This window comes from Netta rufina, assembly GCF_964035555.1.
Source record: "Netta rufina genome assembly, chromosome: 25".
Lineage (NCBI taxonomy): Eukaryota > Metazoa > Chordata > Aves > Anseriformes > Anatidae > Netta > Netta rufina.
In genome coordinates, this window is record NC_140149.1 from 4,619,715 (window position 1) to 4,639,193 (window position 19,479).

Genomic DNA, 19,479 nt, shown 5'->3' on the forward strand with positions numbered 1-19,479 from the left:
AATATTCAAATGGGGCTCTGAACCTTGTACATATATTTGCAAAACTTAAAGCTGGATAATTGGACTTAGTGTTACGGTCTTTTGAAAGCTACATTTCCAGTTGTATTGCATGCGCTGTTGTGTTTTTTTTTTCTTTTTTTTTTTTTTTTTCCCTCCTCCCTTTCTAATTGCTGTCTTTTGCTGTTTTCAAGACCTGCTTCCACACAGCAGCCTTGTTGCTGCTTCCCAACGACCACAAGCGAGGCACGGCATCAATAAGGAGCTGGGCTGGGTGCCTAATGAAATGCAAAAAGCGCCGGGGCAGCGTCAGGAGCCATCTCCCAGCCCTTCTGCATGCGCCGGGTGACAGCAGATCCCACGGCACTCGCTGGCTTCGGGTTCCTACGGTTGATTTAGGAAAATCAAATGGTCTGCCGCAGCGCCCCGCTTCCTTTGTGCCTTGCTTTGATTTTCCCGTGCATCTAACTAGAAAGCTTTTGCAGACTCCGTGTAGGAGGAGTGGTTGCAGGGAGGCGGGGAGCGGGGCTGCCTCCATTGAGCCAGCTCTGTATTGCAATTACTGGCAGGCCAAGCAAACATTTCATTTCCCCGTAATTAGCTACAGTTTACGGAGGCAGGTTAATTTGGCCCGCCACGCCCTGTCTGCGCAACAAGCCCTCTTGCTTTATGGGATTCTTCCATAGGCAAAGGGGTTTTTTAATGGATTTCAGAAAAGAAAATTAGGGAAAAAATCACAGCACCCATGTTCTGCGCTATTTTTTCCCCCCCCTCAAAGAGCTGAAGCTCAGGTTGCCAAGATTGTATGAAAATGGGGAGAAAAAGGCGATTTTGGAGCTCCTGTTCTATTGTCACGCTGTGTTTATCTCAGCTGCTTTGCCTTATTTCAGCTGCTTTCCCTTCCTTCAGGGAAGCTTGGGCTCTCTGTGCCTGGGAATCTTTCTCTGTCGCCTACTTAAAAATAAATAAGCAAGAAAATTGGGTCATAACTTCTGAAATCGCAAGGCTTGACCTTTCTACTGTACGTGGTCGATGCTGCTACATGCGTAATGCGAGAAAAACGTGCAGCAAATGAGTGAAGAAATCGGGGGCAGCTCTTCTTTGCAGAGCACTGGATTTTTGTTAAATTTTTTATGACGTTTTCTGAAGGCCTTTCAGAAAATATTGGGCTTTTTTTAAAAAAGGTTTTCTTAATGTTTGATTCATTTATTTATTTATTTCCATTTCAAAGATGTGAATCTGGCTTTCCCGGCGGTGGAAACCGACTGAATTAGGAACTCGTAGCCAGCCGCATTGGGAAACCAGCAGAAAATCCCCCAAATCTTGCAACCTCTCTTCTCCAGCAGTTGCTGAACCGTGTTTTGAGGGCAAACCTCATCGAATCTTGCTTCTGGGCTCCACCTGAAGGCAGCAGGGGGGACACACACGAGCGTCTTGGTTTATTTATGCTCTTTTCCAGTGTCCCCCTCCCCAGCTCCGGTTTGTTTGTCTGCTCCTACCCGGTCGTGGAGGCAGGAAACAATCGGTGGCCTTGTTGGAAGGCTGGAGCTTCAGGCCCTGAGATGCAAAGCTGATGCTTCTGAGCCTTGGAAGTCGGTCAGGAGAGGCAGAACAGTGCCGAAAATGTCTCCGTCCCCTCCCCTTTGTAGAGTTTCTGAGGGGACTGAGAGTTCTCGCAGGGTCCTGGCTTCGGCAGCGGAGCAGCACAAAGGCCACATTGAGAATAGCTGCTGGGGAAGCCCTCCTTCCTTGCCGGCCCTGTAAATGCAGTTCTTTCTCCATGAAAAGCCCTGACATCAGCTCTTGGAAAAATCCAAGTGCTTGTGTCATGGAAAATAGCTGAGGCACTTGCTTGGGCTGGGACTGAATGAGCGGACTGTGGATGAAACTCCTCTGGAGATGCTTTCCTTCTGCCCCTTCCAAGCACTCCTGTTCCTAGAGAAACAGAAACCCTTCCCTCCTGGACGTGGGACAGCAAAGGGTTTGTCAGAAGGAACTACCACGGGCTGCAGGAGACTTGGACTCTTTAATTTAGTTATCTGTTTAACAGACTTTATTGGAAGCTTCTTTAAAAGCTGAGTAGATCTAACTGCAAAGTCAGATTTCCAAAAGGGAACAGTTTTAATTTAGATGGATGTCACTACCTGCATCATCAGGAGATCCCATGGACCTCCTTGGATGGAGGCAGCATCTCCATGTTTTTGCAATACATTTCATGAAGACCTACCTTTGCATTCTGGTTTTCTTTCATTTTAATGTTTTTTTTCCCCAAATCTCTGTGGTGCTACAGTGTAGCAGCACTCCTTTAGATCCCTGACCTTCTCTTCTTAGGCCCTCAGAAACCTGCTGGCTTTCCAGACTTGCAAAAAAAGCATCCCTTTTCCCCCTCAATTTTATCAGAACTGATCTTAATCCCATCTAAATGCTTAACTCAGCACTTCTGGCTGCCCCAGTGGTCTCTTGTATTGATCCACCAAGAAGCACGTTGATGGGCCGTGTTGGCTACTCCTCATTTTCCAGCCTTAAAGGAAAATAAAATAGCACACTGGTGGGCCAGAAGAACAAACTGCAGCATTAACCAGGACAGAGGAATTTGCTGATGCTTTCTTAGGGCCAATCCAAGCTGCTGGGAAGGTTGAGAAGATGGAGAGCTGTGGGGTCAGCCCAAGAAGACGCTGGCTTTAGGGGCTCTCAGGCCATGGCTTTATGTTTCTGGGTTCCTCCTGCGAAGGCAGAACTAAGCCTGCTGGCCAAGCCGTCGGTAATCTAAAGCTAATAATGCCACGAACGATTCTTCCATGAGTCATTGCGTCAGCTGGGGTTGTTGCCTTGGACTCCTACAAAAATAACACGCAAACTTTTAGTGCTCAGCTCGGTTTCGTCTCCTTGTGCACTTGCTGTGGTTTTAGGATCCCTACATCAGCTCTGGGTGGTCCTGGGAATCCTTTTGGTGCCCTCCATCACTCAGCTGTTACCTGCACCTTGCATTGTGCTCTGTTTGGGGTGTTTTTTGAGGAAGAAAACTGGTTTCCTCAGCTTATCTTGTCCTTTGACACGGGGAGGAGATGGTAGTGCACAAAAGACCCGACGTGTTGAATCGGTGGCATCCACAGAATTGCTGCTGTGGTTGCAGCTGCACGTTGTGGGTAGCACAGGGGGCTGGCAGCCTTCTGTCTGCGTTTTTTCTTGCTTGCCAGTAGTGGCCTGCTTGCTGCATCTGTGTTTCTCTCGATCCGCCTGTCATTTGCTATCTCATCAGTTCCTTTTACTCGCCCGCCGCCCTATACAGAGCGCGCCTACCCCTTTTTGTGGCGGCAGAAGACTGCCTTTGGCTCTATATGAAGGTCACATTGGTACTGCTTTTGTTCGGGTCGTGTCAGCACTCTGCCACAATACCTTTCTCAGGGCTTTTAAGCCCAGCAAACAAGTGGCTGGTGGCTATGTGCGTCTGCAGACTGGGGGAATATAAACATACAGATTTTTTTTTAATATTTTTTTTACAATCAAGTTGGGAAACCGGTGATGTTTAAGCAAACGGGCTTCAGCCCTTCCATTGCAGGATCTCTTTGGGGACAGGTGAGGAAGAGGAGAGCAGGATCTGGCTCTTCCTCCCAGAAATAGAGGGGGCAGCCGACCGATTCTGTCCCCAGCATCCACGGAGGTGGTGCCAGCAGAAGGCCTCCCATTGCCTCGTCACTTGGTGCAAAGCTGCTGAAGTAGGATGTAATTTTAAATAGCTACGGTTTGGGGCTTTTATTCGGGGCGAGGATAAAACTTAACCTTTGGTTTTCCTCTTCTAAGTGTGCGGACAAGATGAATGCCCTGTAATTATTTCTCATCTCTCTTGGGTTTGGGGTAGTTGGGTGCCTTTGTTTCTTCTTTTTTCCAAATGCAGGATTCTCTCAGAGGGTTGGTCTGCAACGAAGCAACGCCTTATTTAAATGAAACTAATAAAGCAAGGAAGGAGCTTCTATTGCAACTGTTCGTCTCCTAATTAAAGATCAGTTCCGTCAAGCAAGCAGTTTTGGGCTGTTCTCTTTTGTGTGGGTTTCACAACATTTCTTACTCATCTCAGCACAAGTTGTAGTAATTTAGGCTTCCACCGAAATACACACAAGCTTCATTTCAGGCATGTGAGTAGTCCTGCTGAAGTAAAGGGAACTAAAGTTAGGCACATGAGTAAATATTTCCAAGGTCGAGGCTCTTGTCTGAATCTAAATATTTTTTTCTTTGATCAGGTTTTGAGATAGCAAATACTTGAAATCGAGCAACGTTTTAGCATGGGAGGGGGAAAAAAAAAAAGGCAAAACAACAACAAAAAACACACCAAGAAACCCAACATGGTTATCTGAGCGCTGTGCTATTTATGGGCAGATATATTTTCAACCTCCAGGGCTGGAATGGAATGCTTTGGGCTGCAGGGAGCTGGGAATCCTTCCTCGCTCTGCTCTGTTTTGACACACGAGGTCTTAAAACTCTCTTTTTTTTGCTCTTGGCTCGAAGGTGGCTCTTAGGCAGTGGTCCAGTACTGAGTGGAGCATGCATGTGTGAGCTAACTTGGAGAAGTGTAACTTTTAATCCGCAGTGGTACTGGTTGTAGGTACATTTTTTTCTCACTTGGCTTTCCGGTAAATAGATTTTACTAATGCAGCATGACTAACAAGCCATACTTTTCGTAATTTGATGCATTTAAATTGCTGAAATTATTTGACCCAGTATTTTAAAAACAGAATGTGACTTGGCTTTTAATTGTTCCTGGTATTTGGGAGTCGAGCGAGTGGAACAGCTTGTTTGAAAATGTGCTGATGTTCATCACTTATCAGACAAAATGTCTACGGGGTTTTATCGTGGAGCCTAAACTTGCCAGCTCGATCTGGAATTAAAGCTCCAGCTGCTAACCGCGCCCTGCCGTGCCTGCAGCCTGCCTGGTGTTTGCAGGAGTGGGTGAAATCCATTTAATATGTTATAAATGGTGCTGAATGAAATAAAGCAGCAAGAGGAGGCTCGCTACGACTTCCCAGCTTAATGTGGTGTCCCAGTGAGGGTCGGTGGCACTGGGACACAAAGAGCCATGGAAGAAACTCGTGGGGGGCTCTGTTGTGTGCTCTGTGCTCCGTTTATCTGGTGGCACCGTGCCATGGTGTGTGAGGGATGCAGTGACTGGGACATCTTCAGCTGGGAAATGTCAGGTAGCGTTCTGCTAGGGCTTGGGGAAGAGAAAGGGAGCTTCTCCTGGCTAGCGTGGATCTTACAGGTGTATTTATACTCTCAGCCGCCTCTTCCATCTCTCATTTCTGTGGCTTCATGCCTCGGTGGGCTGGAGCTGTTGCAGGTCTTGGAGGGGAGTTTTTTGGGGGTCTTCACCTGCAGCCCAACCAGCCCCTTTTCTGCTGGTGGCTTCACCCAGCACCTCCGTGGCCACGCTGGGTGCAGGATCATCAGGGGACAGGGGACAGGGACTTCTCTGATCCCCCTTAACATCAAAGCACAGGAAGAAATCCTGAGGGTTTCAGCTGGGGCAAGAATACAGCTTGAAAAAAACGTCGGTGTTTCCTTTATAAATAACATCAACAGCTTGTGTACAGTAAGTTGAATCGCTGATCGGAACTCCTAGACCTCGAAAATCCATCCTCTGCACTTGGTGCTTGAACGCATAATAAATAGCTCGGAACCAACCAAAACAGGGCAGCAGGGAGCTAATTTTGCTTTGGAAATGGTTTCTTTTGCTGTAGGAGCTTAAACCTGGAGTTCTGGGTGCTTGAGAAGGAAGCCTACGGAATAAAAGATTTCCCCCATCAAAGTATTTGTTAGTGGTGCTAGGAAATTTTTATGCAACTCACAAGCAAGTGCATTAGATTAAAAAAAAAAAAAAAAAAGAAAAAAAGTATAATCTTAACCATCTTTCCCTGCCTTTGAAGGGATGATGGTTTCTCTGCCCCTGGATTTCTTTGTTTCCCTTTCTGCTCTTTGAAAGCGCCGCGTGGTTATTGCTGCATCTGCTCACCGTGCGGCATTTGGGCCGGCTTGGCCTGGGATGACTTTTGTTTTGCTTTGCTTTGGGCTTTTTGGGCTTTTGTCCCGCACGGAGCAGCTCTTTGCTGCCCGGGATCCACAAACGGCAGGGCTGGGTGCTGGGGCTTTGCAGGTGGAGCAGCGCGAGGAGAGGCTGCGCTCACAGAATTGCCTGGGTTGGAAGAGACCTCAAGATCATCGAGTCCAGCTCGCTGCACCTTGCTTATCTGAAGCCGTGGATTTCCCAGATTCTGAGGTGAAACCAACGATTCCTGGCTTTTCGTGGGGGAAGAAGAACCAGCAATTTAGTGGAGTCTGGGTCCACCTTTCCTTTCACCGAGAAACTTCACCCATCGGTTCCTACAGCTCCTATGATCCAATCCATCCATCCCCGTGGTTTTGAAGCCATCGGTGCGTTTCAGCTGCGTTTGCTGCTGCTCTCTAAGAGATGGCAGGAGTCTGGCTGTGTGTAGTTACTGTCAGCAGCAGGCACAAACCGCTGCTGGTGTCATTGGAGTTTCTCTTGCCTCGTGTGTCATCGGGTGCTCATCTCCGAGCCTTGCGTAGGGGCTCGGCGAGCGTGAGCTGGCCAGCGCTTCGTCTGCCCGCAGTTAAGTTGTTCTTGGAAGCGAGGGATTACATTGGGTGCTTCTTCTCTGTATCCAGTTATGTTTTCCAGGTAATCGGGAAGGAGTTTGCAGCTCTCAGCCCGTGCTGCTCCCGGCTGGGCTGCTCAGCGTGGCACCGAGGACGGGAGGACGGGAGGTGCTCCTCCTTGGAGAAAGGAGCCCGAAACCCGAGGTGTGCGTCGGGGCAGGCTTGTGGGCAGTGCTCGAGGCATCTGTGTTGTAATGCTGGAGGTGCTCCTGGGGAGCGCTTTGCTTCTGCCCGTTGGAGCAGCTTGGTTGGGCAAGGCTCAGCTCAGCTGGATGCGGTCGGAGGTGGTGCCTTTGGGAGCGTCCTGCTCCGGTGGCAGGTTTGTTTTCGGCTGAGGAATAGTGTTCTTTACTAAATAGGTCAGCTAAAAAAAAAAAAAAAAGGCATTTAATGCCCTGGTAACTTCTGCAGTATTAGATTTGTTTTTACTTGAGGCTCCTCCTGACCCTCACCTCGTTGCTTTTTGGAAAGCCTGCGTAAACAGGGAAACCCAAGTGCAGTAAGGATAACTGGTGTGTGTGGGGGGAATTATCAGCTACAAGTGTAGATGTACTCGTTGAGAACAAAAGGTGATTGATCCTTTTTTCATCGGTACACGTACAGGTCTAAATGTTCGTATTGCTTTCCAGCCAAAGGAACTGAAAAACATTTAACAAGTAGCCATGGCGCAGCTAAATTTCTGAAAAGTTTTGAGAATAAAGAGTTGTTTTAAAAAAGCAGAGCTTGGTACCTTAATTTAGGTGGTGTACACCTTGCTCTGTCATTTTTTTGGTGATAATTCAAGGGGAAAAAGTCCCAATTTGATGTCTTACTTGGTTTTATACATGTTATTTATTAATTAAAAAATGCATATACACTTCTGCCTCCCTTTAACTCAGAGTTCCTGTTGCTTATGTTCTTTGTGCGTCCCAGAAATAATATTTGGAAGAGTTAATAGAATTTCAGCTTCACTTTGTGCTGCTGTACTTGTCTCGAATTTGGCAAGTTCCTAGTTTCATGAAAATAGTTTGAGGTCTTGTTAGGAGACGTCAGCGTGAGCTCCGATATTCCTGGACACCACGGAACCCACGTGGGAGGGACGTAATGGGAATGTCACAGCTCCAGGAGAATCTTCAGTGGGATTTTGGGCTTTCTTGGACACCAGGACAAAAAAAATAAATCAAGTTATATTAATTTGTAATGTATGGAACTAGTTGTTAGGAGGGGAAGGTGATCCATGAGACGCTACGCTCTGATGAGGAAGGCCTACTGGACACGGGATTTGGCGGCACGAATTCAGCTTCTGTTCTTTATTCTGTTTGAAACCTTAAGCATCTTGATAATTTTTTGCCTAGTTGAATCAATGAACTAATAATTTGCTGAGGCAGAAGAATAGAAAAGCCTTGGTTGTTCTCTTTGGAAGACATTACAGAGGTGTAAAATAACTTTGTATTTAAGAATAAGTGTTGTTATCAAACATAATATTGAGAACCAAAAAATCAAAGACAGTTCATTAAACTTGTTGTTTCTTCTTTTCAGGTTTCCTCTCAAAAAACCTACAAGGTGAGTAGTTGAAGCTTAATTATTTATCTATATTACAAATTATGGTACAGCATTTTTGAAGGAGGAATGGGGCTTGAGATGGGCAGAGAAACGATGCTGTGCTGGTGCATGATGTGCAGACACTTGCTTCGGGGGCTGTGGGCTGGGTATTCTAAGTCTTCAATTTTTGCATCTCTAAACATTTACTGTTTGGTGGGAGAGGAGGTGGAGTTAGGACTTGAGGAGGTTTTTCAGTCTGTAACTATTCTGAGGGAGATCATTTTTCCCCTTGACCTCGCTCTGGGAAGAAATTCAGAGCTGAACCTAATGTGTGCCTTCTTATCTAGATGGCCTTAGAGGTCATTCCCAACCTAAACGATTCTGTGATTCTATGATCCAAACTTCTTGTTAGCAAACAGAACTAGTTAGGGTAATTTCCAGAACTAGTTAAGGTTGAGCAGTGCTTTTGTGGCGTGATAGTCAGGATCATCTGCTTTGCTTTGACGCAGACACGGCAGCATTCTGAGCAGAGAGTCTCCAGCTGACAAGAAGCAGAAGGTTGAACGCTGCAGCAGCACACACGACTTCGATCCGACAGGTAAAGTCTTAAAACTTCACGGCTGAAGATCTGGGCTTTGATTTGAAAAGTGCTGGGGATCGGAATGAAACCGGTTTTAATGTGTCAACAAATGTGGTTTGTGAGAGTTGTGCTCTTCTGTGCTTGCAAAGCCCTCCGGAAGCATGCAGGCGTTGAAATGAATACGGGCTTGCTTTAAAACGTGCTCATCGACAAAGTCGCTGTTAATTATGCAAGAATAAACCTAGATTAGTGGTATCAGTGAGTAATTATACCTCCTTCCTCTTTCAGGAAAGTTAGTCTGAAATTTCAGGAGGCAAATACTGTAATTAGTTGTGAGTAGTTCCCTGGCTGTTTTAGTGCAAAAAAGTGTGAAATCTGAGACCTTACAGACTCAACTAGCTCTGGTATTCCTTGTAAATTTTTTCTGAAGTTTAGTGGATTTTGAACCATCTCCGCAGAGGGAATTTGTGCTTTCCGACATGCTGTATTTTAAGATGAACTTCTGTTTTTTTCAAGGATATGCTATCCTATTTTTTAACCTTCTGAAAGGTTGGATCTGGGTCAGCTTGGTCAACCTGTCCAGTGCTGTCATGGAAATTAGGATGCATGCAGGGATTCTTCCTTCCCTCTGCGAAACACTAACCCAGTGACTACTGTGTGTGTTCATGAAATGCATGACAGGCTCTTGCCTGAGCCTCCTGGCCCCATGCAATGTGCTTTTTTCATGTCTGTGCATTCTGCTGTTCAGCCCAGTGATTTCCCTGGGGCTTGTGGAAGAGACAAGAGTTGAATCTAAAGGTTGTAGAACTTGTAGAATGTGTTTTTGCACAAGGCATTTGAAGCTGATGTTTATAAACCAGCCTGTTCGTTAATGCTTCCTGCCACTAGCTGCATGACTCCTTCCTAGTGTGCACAAAATAAATTAAAATGGGCTTTTAACATTATGTTTAAAAAAAAAAAAAAGTCCTTTAAGGGAGAGAACCTAAATTAGTGGTTGTCTTCTTTTCCTTAGTCCTTGGGAATACATAACGTAAAATTATGTTGGCTGGGGGAGGTCTCGGGCTCTGAAGTCGGTTTGCAGAAAGAATTCGTCAGAAGCAAACTTCAGGAATCTTCTCATCTTCAATTGATGAAAGTAATTCCGATTCGAGAGCTGCTACCTGGCACCACTGTACAATGGTTGTGATGTGGTCTAACAGATGAACTCTGTACTGTAGCCTTCATAAAATTCCTTTCTTTTTAAGGGGTAAATTCAGAATGCTGAACCACTGTGCACATGTTTATTACTTACTCTGGAGGTGAATGTTACCAGAGTTTCTGTGCTTGGACTGTTTTTTATCCAGAATATTTTCTGTAGTTCATAGCCAAGAACTTCTTTTATTGTCTCAAATCCTGTAATAGATTCTTTGTGGTGTTACCTGTGTCTTCATGCTTGTATTATTCACCCCTTATTCCAAGTGTTTCGCCTACGTTTTGTTCACATCCTATTTGTGTTTTGCACGATTTAACCTAATAAATCAGTCTGTGTTTTTCATTGATTTTTTTTTTTTTCTCATGTTTGGTCTCCATATTTTCTATATCTCTTTCTCCTTTTCTCCTGCTCTCGTGCAGATAGCTCCTCCAAGAAGACAAAGTCTAGTTCGGAGGAGAGTAGATCCGAGACGTATGGTAAGCTAAAGCAGCCGCTGCAAGCCTTGCACCTTTGCAGTCTGCTCCATGCTTTCTGTCTGTGCACCCGAGGCTTTTATCCTTTACGTGATCCGCATGGTTGGCTCTGCAGCAAGGAGTGGGAAACTGGGTTTACGTGTTGCTTCAGTGTATCAGCTTGTAGTTCTTGTAGTGGCTGGAAACTAACCCGTACATGGCAAGCACAGGCTGGCACCTATGTTCTCCTGTTCTCCGTTCCTAACTGGGAAAACCTGGTGGGGCTGCTGTTCTTGGAGATCTTGTGCCACCGAGTGTTTTTGGCATTGTGCGAAGACACGGCTCGTGCTGGACTCCAGCAGAGGTTTTGTAGTTGGAGAAAAGTCTGGGTCTTGCTCTAACTGTAGAGGTTAACCTGGGTGAGCTGGTAACTCGTATTTTGCATTATCTGTAGAGGATCTTTTGTCAATTTATTTTTATTTTTCACAGAAGTAGAAAAACCATACTTGAAAATATTTTTTTTAAATGTGAGAATGTGAACTTAAATCATTCCTCGTATGAATTTAACCGTTCTTCATTCCAAAGTGGGGCTAACTTCCCTGGTACTCCATATAGGCTGGAACAAATTGGCGTATAACAATTTGGGACAGGAGGAGCTCCACATCATTATGTTGCCAGCACACCTTGACCGGTGCTGCTGGAAAGAGTGTGCACCAAATGGAGCCTGTTTGCTCGTCTGCCCTTCTTCACCTTACATCAGATACATCAGTCTTTAGACTGTGACACTCTCTCCATCCTACCTTTATGCTAATGACGTGTTGAATTTGTGATCCCTATTTGTTCTGGTATGTAAAATAGTCTGCGATATCTTCCGATTTTTCTCCTGTTGATAATTTTGCTTGCTGCATAACCTTCTGTGGGCTTTTGGACAGAGGCACTGACTCTTCCAGTATCAGTTTTATTATTTCACTAGAATAAAACTGCCAGGTGTTACTGTGAACCAACATCATAAACCAGCTGTGTAACACGAAATGATGCTGGCGTAGCTCTGATTGGAAGGAACGTTGAAAAAAAAAAAGCAAAACAAGCAACAAATGTGTGGAGTTCCTTCTCAACCACTACAGCCCTTCAATTGACACGGCTTAGGGAGGTGTGTCTGTTCCTTCTGTCAGATCTCTCCAAACTTTCCCTGGAATTTGGAATCACATTTCTTATTAAAAACAACCCAACCGACCACAACCAACCAACCAAACAGGGGTAATAGGACAGTTATGCTCCTCGGGGTGTGAGACTTCCACAGAGCCTGCAAACGGGTTTGGAGAGAGCTTCGGTAGGGCTGGAAACTCATCCCAGAGAGACCTGGCCTGCTGCAGCTTACGTCTTCCTCCTCAGAAACAACAAACAAGGAAACAACCTGCTCAGAAAGCACGTAGTTTAGGATGATGTTTCTGATGAGCTTATGCTGAATCCTTGACTAGTTCTTCCCTTCACCAGGTTGGTGCTGGCTGGGGACGGCACAGGTTGACTAGCTCCCTATGGCTTGAACCTTCATTAGGTTTTGCCTCACGCTGCTTACCCATAATATACTGGAGGTGCTGTCAGACTATTCTAGTTTAATTACAGGAAACATTTGGTATGCTTAATGGAATGTATCTGTGTTTATACTTCTCCCTCAGTCTGTACAGTGTCCTGGTTTTTCATGTATGGCAGAAAGAAACACGACTTCCGAACTTAAGCCTTCACTTCCCCCAAAGTTTCCTGCAGATGCTCTGTCCGTGTCCAGTATCTATGGGAGCAGTTTCCACTCATCCTTCCTTTCCAGTGGCCTTTTCTGTTGTGGACCTTGCCCTGCCTTTTGTCTCTACCCTCTCCTTTTCCCAGGTTCTGTGGTATGTGTAGAGAGCTTTGCTGTTTGCTTTGGAAGGGACCAAAATATTTGAAGACCTGCAAGTGGAAATACTGTACTGATATTTTTCTTGCCGGTGACTGGATGGTAACTGGCTCTTTTTTGGCTAGCCCTTGGAAGGTGACTAATAGAAAAGTCTTGAATGACAGCAGAAAAAGGAGGTGTGGCTCTGTGTGTTTGTTCTTACCTCTCAAAATTCTTAATTAAGGAGCAATAGGCCAGAATTCAAAGAATATAAGTGGCTTGGCTGGGGAGAGTGGTTAGGTAGGGAAATTGTTCTGATAGACAGAAGTTGATTTATAGCCATATCAAACTTAGAGGGAGGTATTTTCTCCCATAAATCCAACCATCTCGTATCTGTGTACTCAACAAGGTCTAGCTGATGAGAAGAGAGATTGAGCGTAATTTCAGGTATGCTGTAATTAACTAATTAGTGCTATAACCATCCACAATGCTTGACACCTCTTCCTTGAAATAGAATTCCCATCTCTTAAACAAACTTGAAAATTGATTATAGCTTTGGGGGTGAGAGGTTAGATATTGGTTACTTGCTCCCTAAAGATACCTTCCTTTATATTTACTAATCATAAGTTTCTGACTCCGATTCTGCATACTCTTCCACATATTGCCTCCAACTTTGGGGCAGGTTTTTAGTTTTTTTTGTTTTGCAAATCCAGATTTTGCCCCTGTTGACGTGTGTTTAAATCGAACCCTGCAGAATCTGTCCTTACTCTTCCTGTTTTGTTCCTCGCAGTTCTTGTCAGCCTTGTGTCTTTATGTTGTGACCATTTTTCCAGCCTCTTAAAAGGACTCTGGGGAGCCCCTCATCGCTCCCCTTATAATAGCCAGAAACGGCTCGGAGTGCAAGGGGCACTCGACCACAGGGATTGAATGTGTCGTTGCCATGGGAGCAGATAGTCCTATTTTTAATGGTTAAAATACATTGTTCTTTTCTTCTAGAAAGGTTACCAAGCTTTGTTTTATGAATGGTTTTCAGTGCCATTGTTATTAGCAGCCTTATCAGGACATTATATGCTGCAGTAATTTCCAACAGGACAGTTTCTGCTCAGGCTTTACATGACTTCTGTTACCAAGTTAGTGGAAGAATCTGAAGAATGCTGCAAATATGTCATTTGGTATGAAGAACATGGTGATAACTCGAATGAAGTGAAATGCAGAATTTCATCCGATGAGAAATTGCCGTTATAAAAGCCGATAGTTTTATTTATTTTGTGGAGCAGGGTTTCTGGAAATCTTTGATGGAAATAAAGCCTCCCAACTGAAGTGAAACAGTTGGACAGTCTCAAAACCCCAAGGAGTTTGTTTTTGTTTATTGAATGATTCATTTCAAATCACTATATTAAATTGCATTTTCCCATTGTGGCCTCATGCCTCCAGGGAGGTTAGAGTTCACGAGGCTCCTCCCGTGCAGTGTCCCACACAGTTTGATCAGAGGAAAAGCCCCATTATGTTATGGGAGATGTAATTCATGGCTCCATTCTCTCTTGTGAGTTAGGTTTTCAGAACAAACTCCTGCTGTATTTGTTATGCCCTGCTGGGGAATTGAAATTTCGTATTTAACTGAATAGCTTCAAAATATTTAGGATCCGTAGAGAAGAAGATGAATGGTCTCTTAACTGAAGAAGTTCATGGACATTCAAAATGTCCCTGTTGGGACTGTTCAGACAGTCATTTTCACCACCATGTGTAAGTGACCTTGAGAGGCTGGGACTTTACCCTTTCCTGCTACCCAACAGGCTCACTTGTAAGGGGGCTGGAGAAGTGGCCACAACGTCTCGGAGGGAATAGTGCCACCTATTGAAGAGCTGATTGTCTTAGTTTTTCCTCTAATTCTACTTCTAATCTTAAACCTCTAACTACAGCTAGTAGCAGCTAATGCAGTTAGCTGCTTTGCTGCACTCATGGCTTGAGTAACAAACAAGTTTGGGGAATTGCAATATGCATGAAGATGAAAAAGGATTTTTAAGATTTTTTTTTCTTCTACAAAACTTTATGAATCCACTCAAAATACAAATGTCTGATTTTATTTTATTTTATTTTATTTTATTTGTACTTAAAACACAGTCACGGTGATGTTTCCTTATGTCAAGATACTGTCATGTGAAAGTGAATATGGGACTAAGATAATTATTGATTTGATTTGAATGTTGTCAATGATAAGTTCCTTTGACCTTGTAACTTTTCTTAAGCTTCAGCTGGAAAAAAAAATGAAATACCTTGGTAAGGTTCTTCAAAAAGAAAGACTCATGATTTCCATCCAGGAAACACTGAGAATTGGAAAACCCAGGCAAGGAATGAATGAATCGTGCACCAAAAGCTGATTGCCACTTGCTAACGTGGGCTCTTTGGTGTTGCACCGACCTCGTAGACTTCACTTGAAGAGGGTGAAGTTGCTGCTCAGTGTTTTAAAGCACGAGTTCCTGGAGGTACTTGTGATATCGAGGCATGGCAGTAACAGCTGCTGGAAACCTCACGGTGTGTGTCACTGGGCTCTGGGTGGTTTGTGCCATTCCGGAGTGTCTAATGAGGTGCTCAAGGTACCAGATCTGGGTGGTGAAAACACCACGGCTCTGCTCTTAAAGTTCCCCCACGAAGCAGATTTCAGGTGGAATGTGTTTTATACCGAAAGAACACAAGTGAGCGAATGATGGGTTTGCTGGGGAGGTCCTGTGTGGCTCTGTCCCCACAGCAGAGCACTGGAAGAGCACTGGAAGCTGCTCTTTTTGGGTTACCTGCCTCAGCCTGGCACTGCTATTGAAGCTGCCCTGGTTCTGCAGGCAGTGCTACCTTCAGAAAACTTTCACATTCATTAAAATCACCGTAAAGCTGCTGCGTATCTCCATCAAGCATGGTGTCTCAGCTGGCCTGTGTGGTCCTCGCTATTTTGTGTTAGACCCTTTTATATCATGTTAGGGAAAGGGCTAAGTGCTTAGTTCTGATCTGAGGTGAACAAATACAGGGAAAAGGCAATCCTGGAATAATTTGGATTCTGTTACCTAATTTCTGTTACCTTCCCATTGTAAAATTAAAAGGCGGTCTTGGGTGGAATTGAGACCTGTGGTTTGAAACTGGTTAATTTGATCATTCCTAGAACTGAAGTCATACTCTGCAAGGCCAGCTTTTGTTGCATCTCCTAACGCACTGCCTCTGCGTTGGCATCACGTTAATTCCAGGAGGGAGCTTATCAGTAGCCTAGATCCAAAGGTTGTTGGTGCTGGTAAAGAGAGAAATTCCGTGGAAGAGCAGCGAGTACACAGGGCTATGCTGTGCCTTTAAGCAAGGAAAGTTCTTATGAGTCAAAAGATTAGTTAGTGCCTTACTCATAAAACCTGCACGTCTGGCAGCAAGGTTGAAAACGAGCTGTTTTTATGAAATAGCATATGTTCTCTTTCCCACACCCCGCCCTGGGGCATCATTCTTGTGAAGTGAGACTTGAAGAAGCTTGGTCATATAGAAAAATGGGAGGTACAAAAGGGAGAGGCATGTTCTTTCACTTGAGCATATAAAGAGGGTGTGAAAGGTGGTGTTTTTTTTTTCCTCTTGTCTGCTTTCCCCTTGCATCCATTCCATCAATTTACTGCGGATTGCTGCGGATGGAGTAATTTGTTTCTCCTTTATCAGCACAAGGGGAGTTAGCGGGATGGGGTTCTGTGACCAGATGGCTGCAGAAGTGCTGGAAAGCAACCTTCTCCACCGCTCCCACACCTGTCTCCATGTATGCCACACTCAAGGAGAACAGGGCTGACTGGGTGGACAGTGTTTGCACTTGAGGCTCCTCATTTCCATTAGGAGTTGCTCCAGAGACATAAAAGGAGCTGTGCTGGTACGAGAGTGATTTAAAGCATGGATGTGACTCCACGGTCTCTTCCAATTCATTCCTTGAAAATGATTCCAGCAAAGGCAGCTTTGCTGGGGCAGCATCTTCTCGATTTCCTTTGCCCCCTCCACGCTAAACAACACTGCTGCAATTTTGGCAGCTGATGTGGAGGAGGACTCCAAGTCTTTCTCGAGATGCTGGTGTCAGAATTTCGCCTGATGTGGCTTCAGAAACGAAGCAGCAAAGCAAGCTGTTAGAAAGCAGGCTGATGTTTAGTAGCTAGTGGTTTCTGCTATGTAAATAAAAAAACATCCTTGAAGCATTTTGCAGAGTTCCTAAAGTTGCTTTTCAAGATAAAGGCTCCATTGTGGTAGGCTTTTGCAGCTGCTCTTAGGGAAGTGCTCTGCAAGGAATATGCTGGGGCTGCTGCTTTTTTTGCCCCTTTTTTTTTCCTTGTTTCATTTTCAGGTGAGCAGTAGACATAGCTATTGGACTAGATGATCGTAGAGGTCTTTTCCAACACGGATGATTCTGTGATTCTGTCTAGCACTTCACCTTCTCAAAGTGCTGCACCTCCTGAGGACATCTGTCTCTGCTGGCTATTAATGTTCACAGCGTGCTGAGGATTCCTGGGAAAACAAAAGACAATTTGCCTTTGATGTCACACAGCAAGTTAGAGGAGGAGCAGATTCAAACTCACATCTCCTGGGATTTTGGCCCAGTAATAGCTCAGTGGGAAGCACGGTCTTGATTTCAGAAGACTAGTTAAGTGTAGCACACGTGGCTCGTGCTTTGTTACTGCTACTGATCTGCTTCTCTTGAATATTCTCACCTGGAACAGAAGGTGCCCTGAGATGAGATTTTTCTCGTGTCAGCACAAGCTAATTTTTCAGTATTAGCACAAGCCATTTATGCTAGTTTGAGAGCTTTGTAACCCGTTTGTTTGTTTTTAATTTATTAAAAGTAGCTTGTAAAAATCATTTGGTGCTTTTGATGGTGTACGGGAACATGACAGCCCCATGCTGCACTTTGAAGACCTATTGATACGGACAGAGGGAAATTGTGCTCATTGGTTCGTGGACACTGCTGCTCCTCTTTACAAGCTGCTTTTACCTCAAGTTGTGTCTGATGTGCCAGAGCTGTCTGCATCTCTGCTGTTGTATATCTCTGTTTTGTGTAACTGAAGCAATAAGCTTGACCTGTCTTGACATTCCTATCTCTTTCTGGACAGCTGCCCTGTTTCTGTCTCTCATATATTTTTCCCTCTGTTGTCTTGTACCAGTTTCTTTCAGTGCTCTGTGATTATCTAGGAGGATAAGGTTTTGGACTGATGCCTAGCTTGTGTCTCTTTGTATTTCTCTCCTTCTCTTTCTTCTGCCCTTTCCCCACCTTTCTTATGCAGGTCTTGTTCAGCGGTGTGTTATTATCCAACGGGATGAAAATGGATTTGGGCTGACAGTCAGCGGAGACAATCCAGTCTTCGTGCAGTCCGTCAAAGAAGGTAAGCAGACATGCTAAATATGCTAGCCGGAGAGCAGCCTAGAGGGTTTTCGTGTGAATCAAAGAAATATGTGCATGAGCTGGAGTAGAAAACTCCAAATTCTTTCCTTATGGGTGGGATGGCTGTAGCTATCACAAACTTGGGAATAGATGTGCAAGGAGAAAGAGTGTCACACTGCTGGGATGCAGTGAACCTCCTGTGTCTGATGGAAATGGAAACTGACCTCTTGCAATTGAAGGGAACTAAATTTATGCCTGGTATAGAGGTGGATTGTGGTTTAGCCTAGCCACTACAAAACGGGAACAGAACTACTTTAGTGTAGATACTCAGAGATGTTAATCTGACAAAGAAAGAAGAAGCTTGGGTGAGTGTGGGAAGTAGCTTTGCATGGAACTACAGAAGTGCTTCAGCTGTTTTTGGTTTGGATGATTTGTATTGAAATTGGAACTAAATGGTTTCTTGCCTCTGTAGATGGAGCAGCCATGCGGGCCGGAGTGCAAACAGGTGATAGAATTATCAAGGTAAGGGCATTCACATCGTCCAAGAAACAGATAATTTGTATTAAATGAGCTCTTTCCCTGAAAGAAGGTCATTGAAGGCTCTGCACTGATGTTTGCTTTTTGCCTGTGGGATAGAGGAATGGTCTACGTTTCCCTGTTCTGGGCATGTACAGTAACCACTGAAAGCCCACTGCTGAATGTTAGTTTTGTTTTGGATCACTCTTATTTCAGAACCTCATTGGCAAGTTCAGCATCCTACAAGGTTCAGTTATCACATGTACAGAGAAATAGAGGTATCAGGGGAGAGGAGCAGTGTGTGACTGATAATTACCTGCAAATAAAGAGTTGTCTTGGATTTTATTGTTACTCACATAACTGCACCCCAATCAGTGTTCTCTTTTAGTCCCAAACAACTAAGAAATCAAGTCATTAGCTAAAATGATTATCTAAATCAGTGCTGCAAAATGATGGCTGTGCTAGAGCCGCTTTGACACAGATAGAGCTGGGATTTCAACCAAGCATATAAATTAATGAATAAAGTTAACTACCCTGAACGTCCTTCTGCCCAGTCGGAGGTGGGTTGCTTTCTCACGTTTGGTTGCTTGTTTTTCTTTGGTACGTGTGTATGGCTTTCTTTTTGTAGAGCTCTGCTCGCTGAGATAAACTTAGAGGGAGAAATTGTTTCTCTGTTAGTGTCTTGAAAGTCATAGTAATAGAGATGAGAGGAAAAAAATACTGTTGCTTGTTCTATTACATTGCTTATTGTGTAGTGTGTGGGGACCCAGTGGGATTTTTTCCTTGGTTAGAAATCAGGAGCTAACCAGTGTTTACTTTCTCTCTCATATCCCCAGGTGAATGGCACTCTTGTAACACACTCAAACCATTTGGAGGTGGTAAAGCTGATCAAGTGTAAGTAAAGGCATGTTGCTATTTTCGTCACTGTGCTCCTTGAAAAAGCATGAAAAGCATAATTTTATAGGCTCGATGATTGATTCAGCTATCAAGTGACAAGGACAATCACATCCCATGCTGAGAGATAAAGGGTGTGTGTAAAACAGGCAGTGAAGTGAAACATGGGCTAATTTTGACTTTTGGACTTGAGCTGATCCATGCTCCTGTGTTTGGTGTTTGAAATTACCATCAAGCGTTGCCCATGCATCTTCCAATTCTGATTTCACCTGAAATGCCACAGCTATTCAGGCACTGTTAATGCAGATTACTTTAAGTTGCTTACAAAGTACTGACATTACCAAAGAAGTTAATTCCTGGTTGATTTTCTTGTACTATGAAGAAAGCGTTAGCAGTTCCTTCCGCCCCGGCACA

General features: G+C 44.5%; 1 protein-coding gene across 1 annotated transcript in view; it reads left to right on the top strand.

The window, feature by feature from the left end:
* The window catches only part of ARHGEF12 (Rho guanine nucleotide exchange factor 12), a 71,927-nt gene that overhangs the window by 21,721 nt on the left and 30,727 nt on the right, over positions 1-19,479 (top strand). The window contains exons 2-7 of the mRNA XM_084301666.1: positions 8,185-8,208; positions 8,697-8,785; positions 10,379-10,435; positions 17,558-17,656; positions 18,128-18,177; positions 19,008-19,065. Of these exons, the coding sequence (XP_084157792.1) occupies positions 8,185-8,208; positions 8,697-8,785; positions 10,379-10,435; positions 17,558-17,656; positions 18,128-18,177; positions 19,008-19,065 (377 nt within the window). The remainder of the gene's footprint in view (positions 1-8,184; positions 8,209-8,696; positions 8,786-10,378; positions 10,436-17,557; positions 17,657-18,127; positions 18,178-19,007; positions 19,066-19,479) is intronic.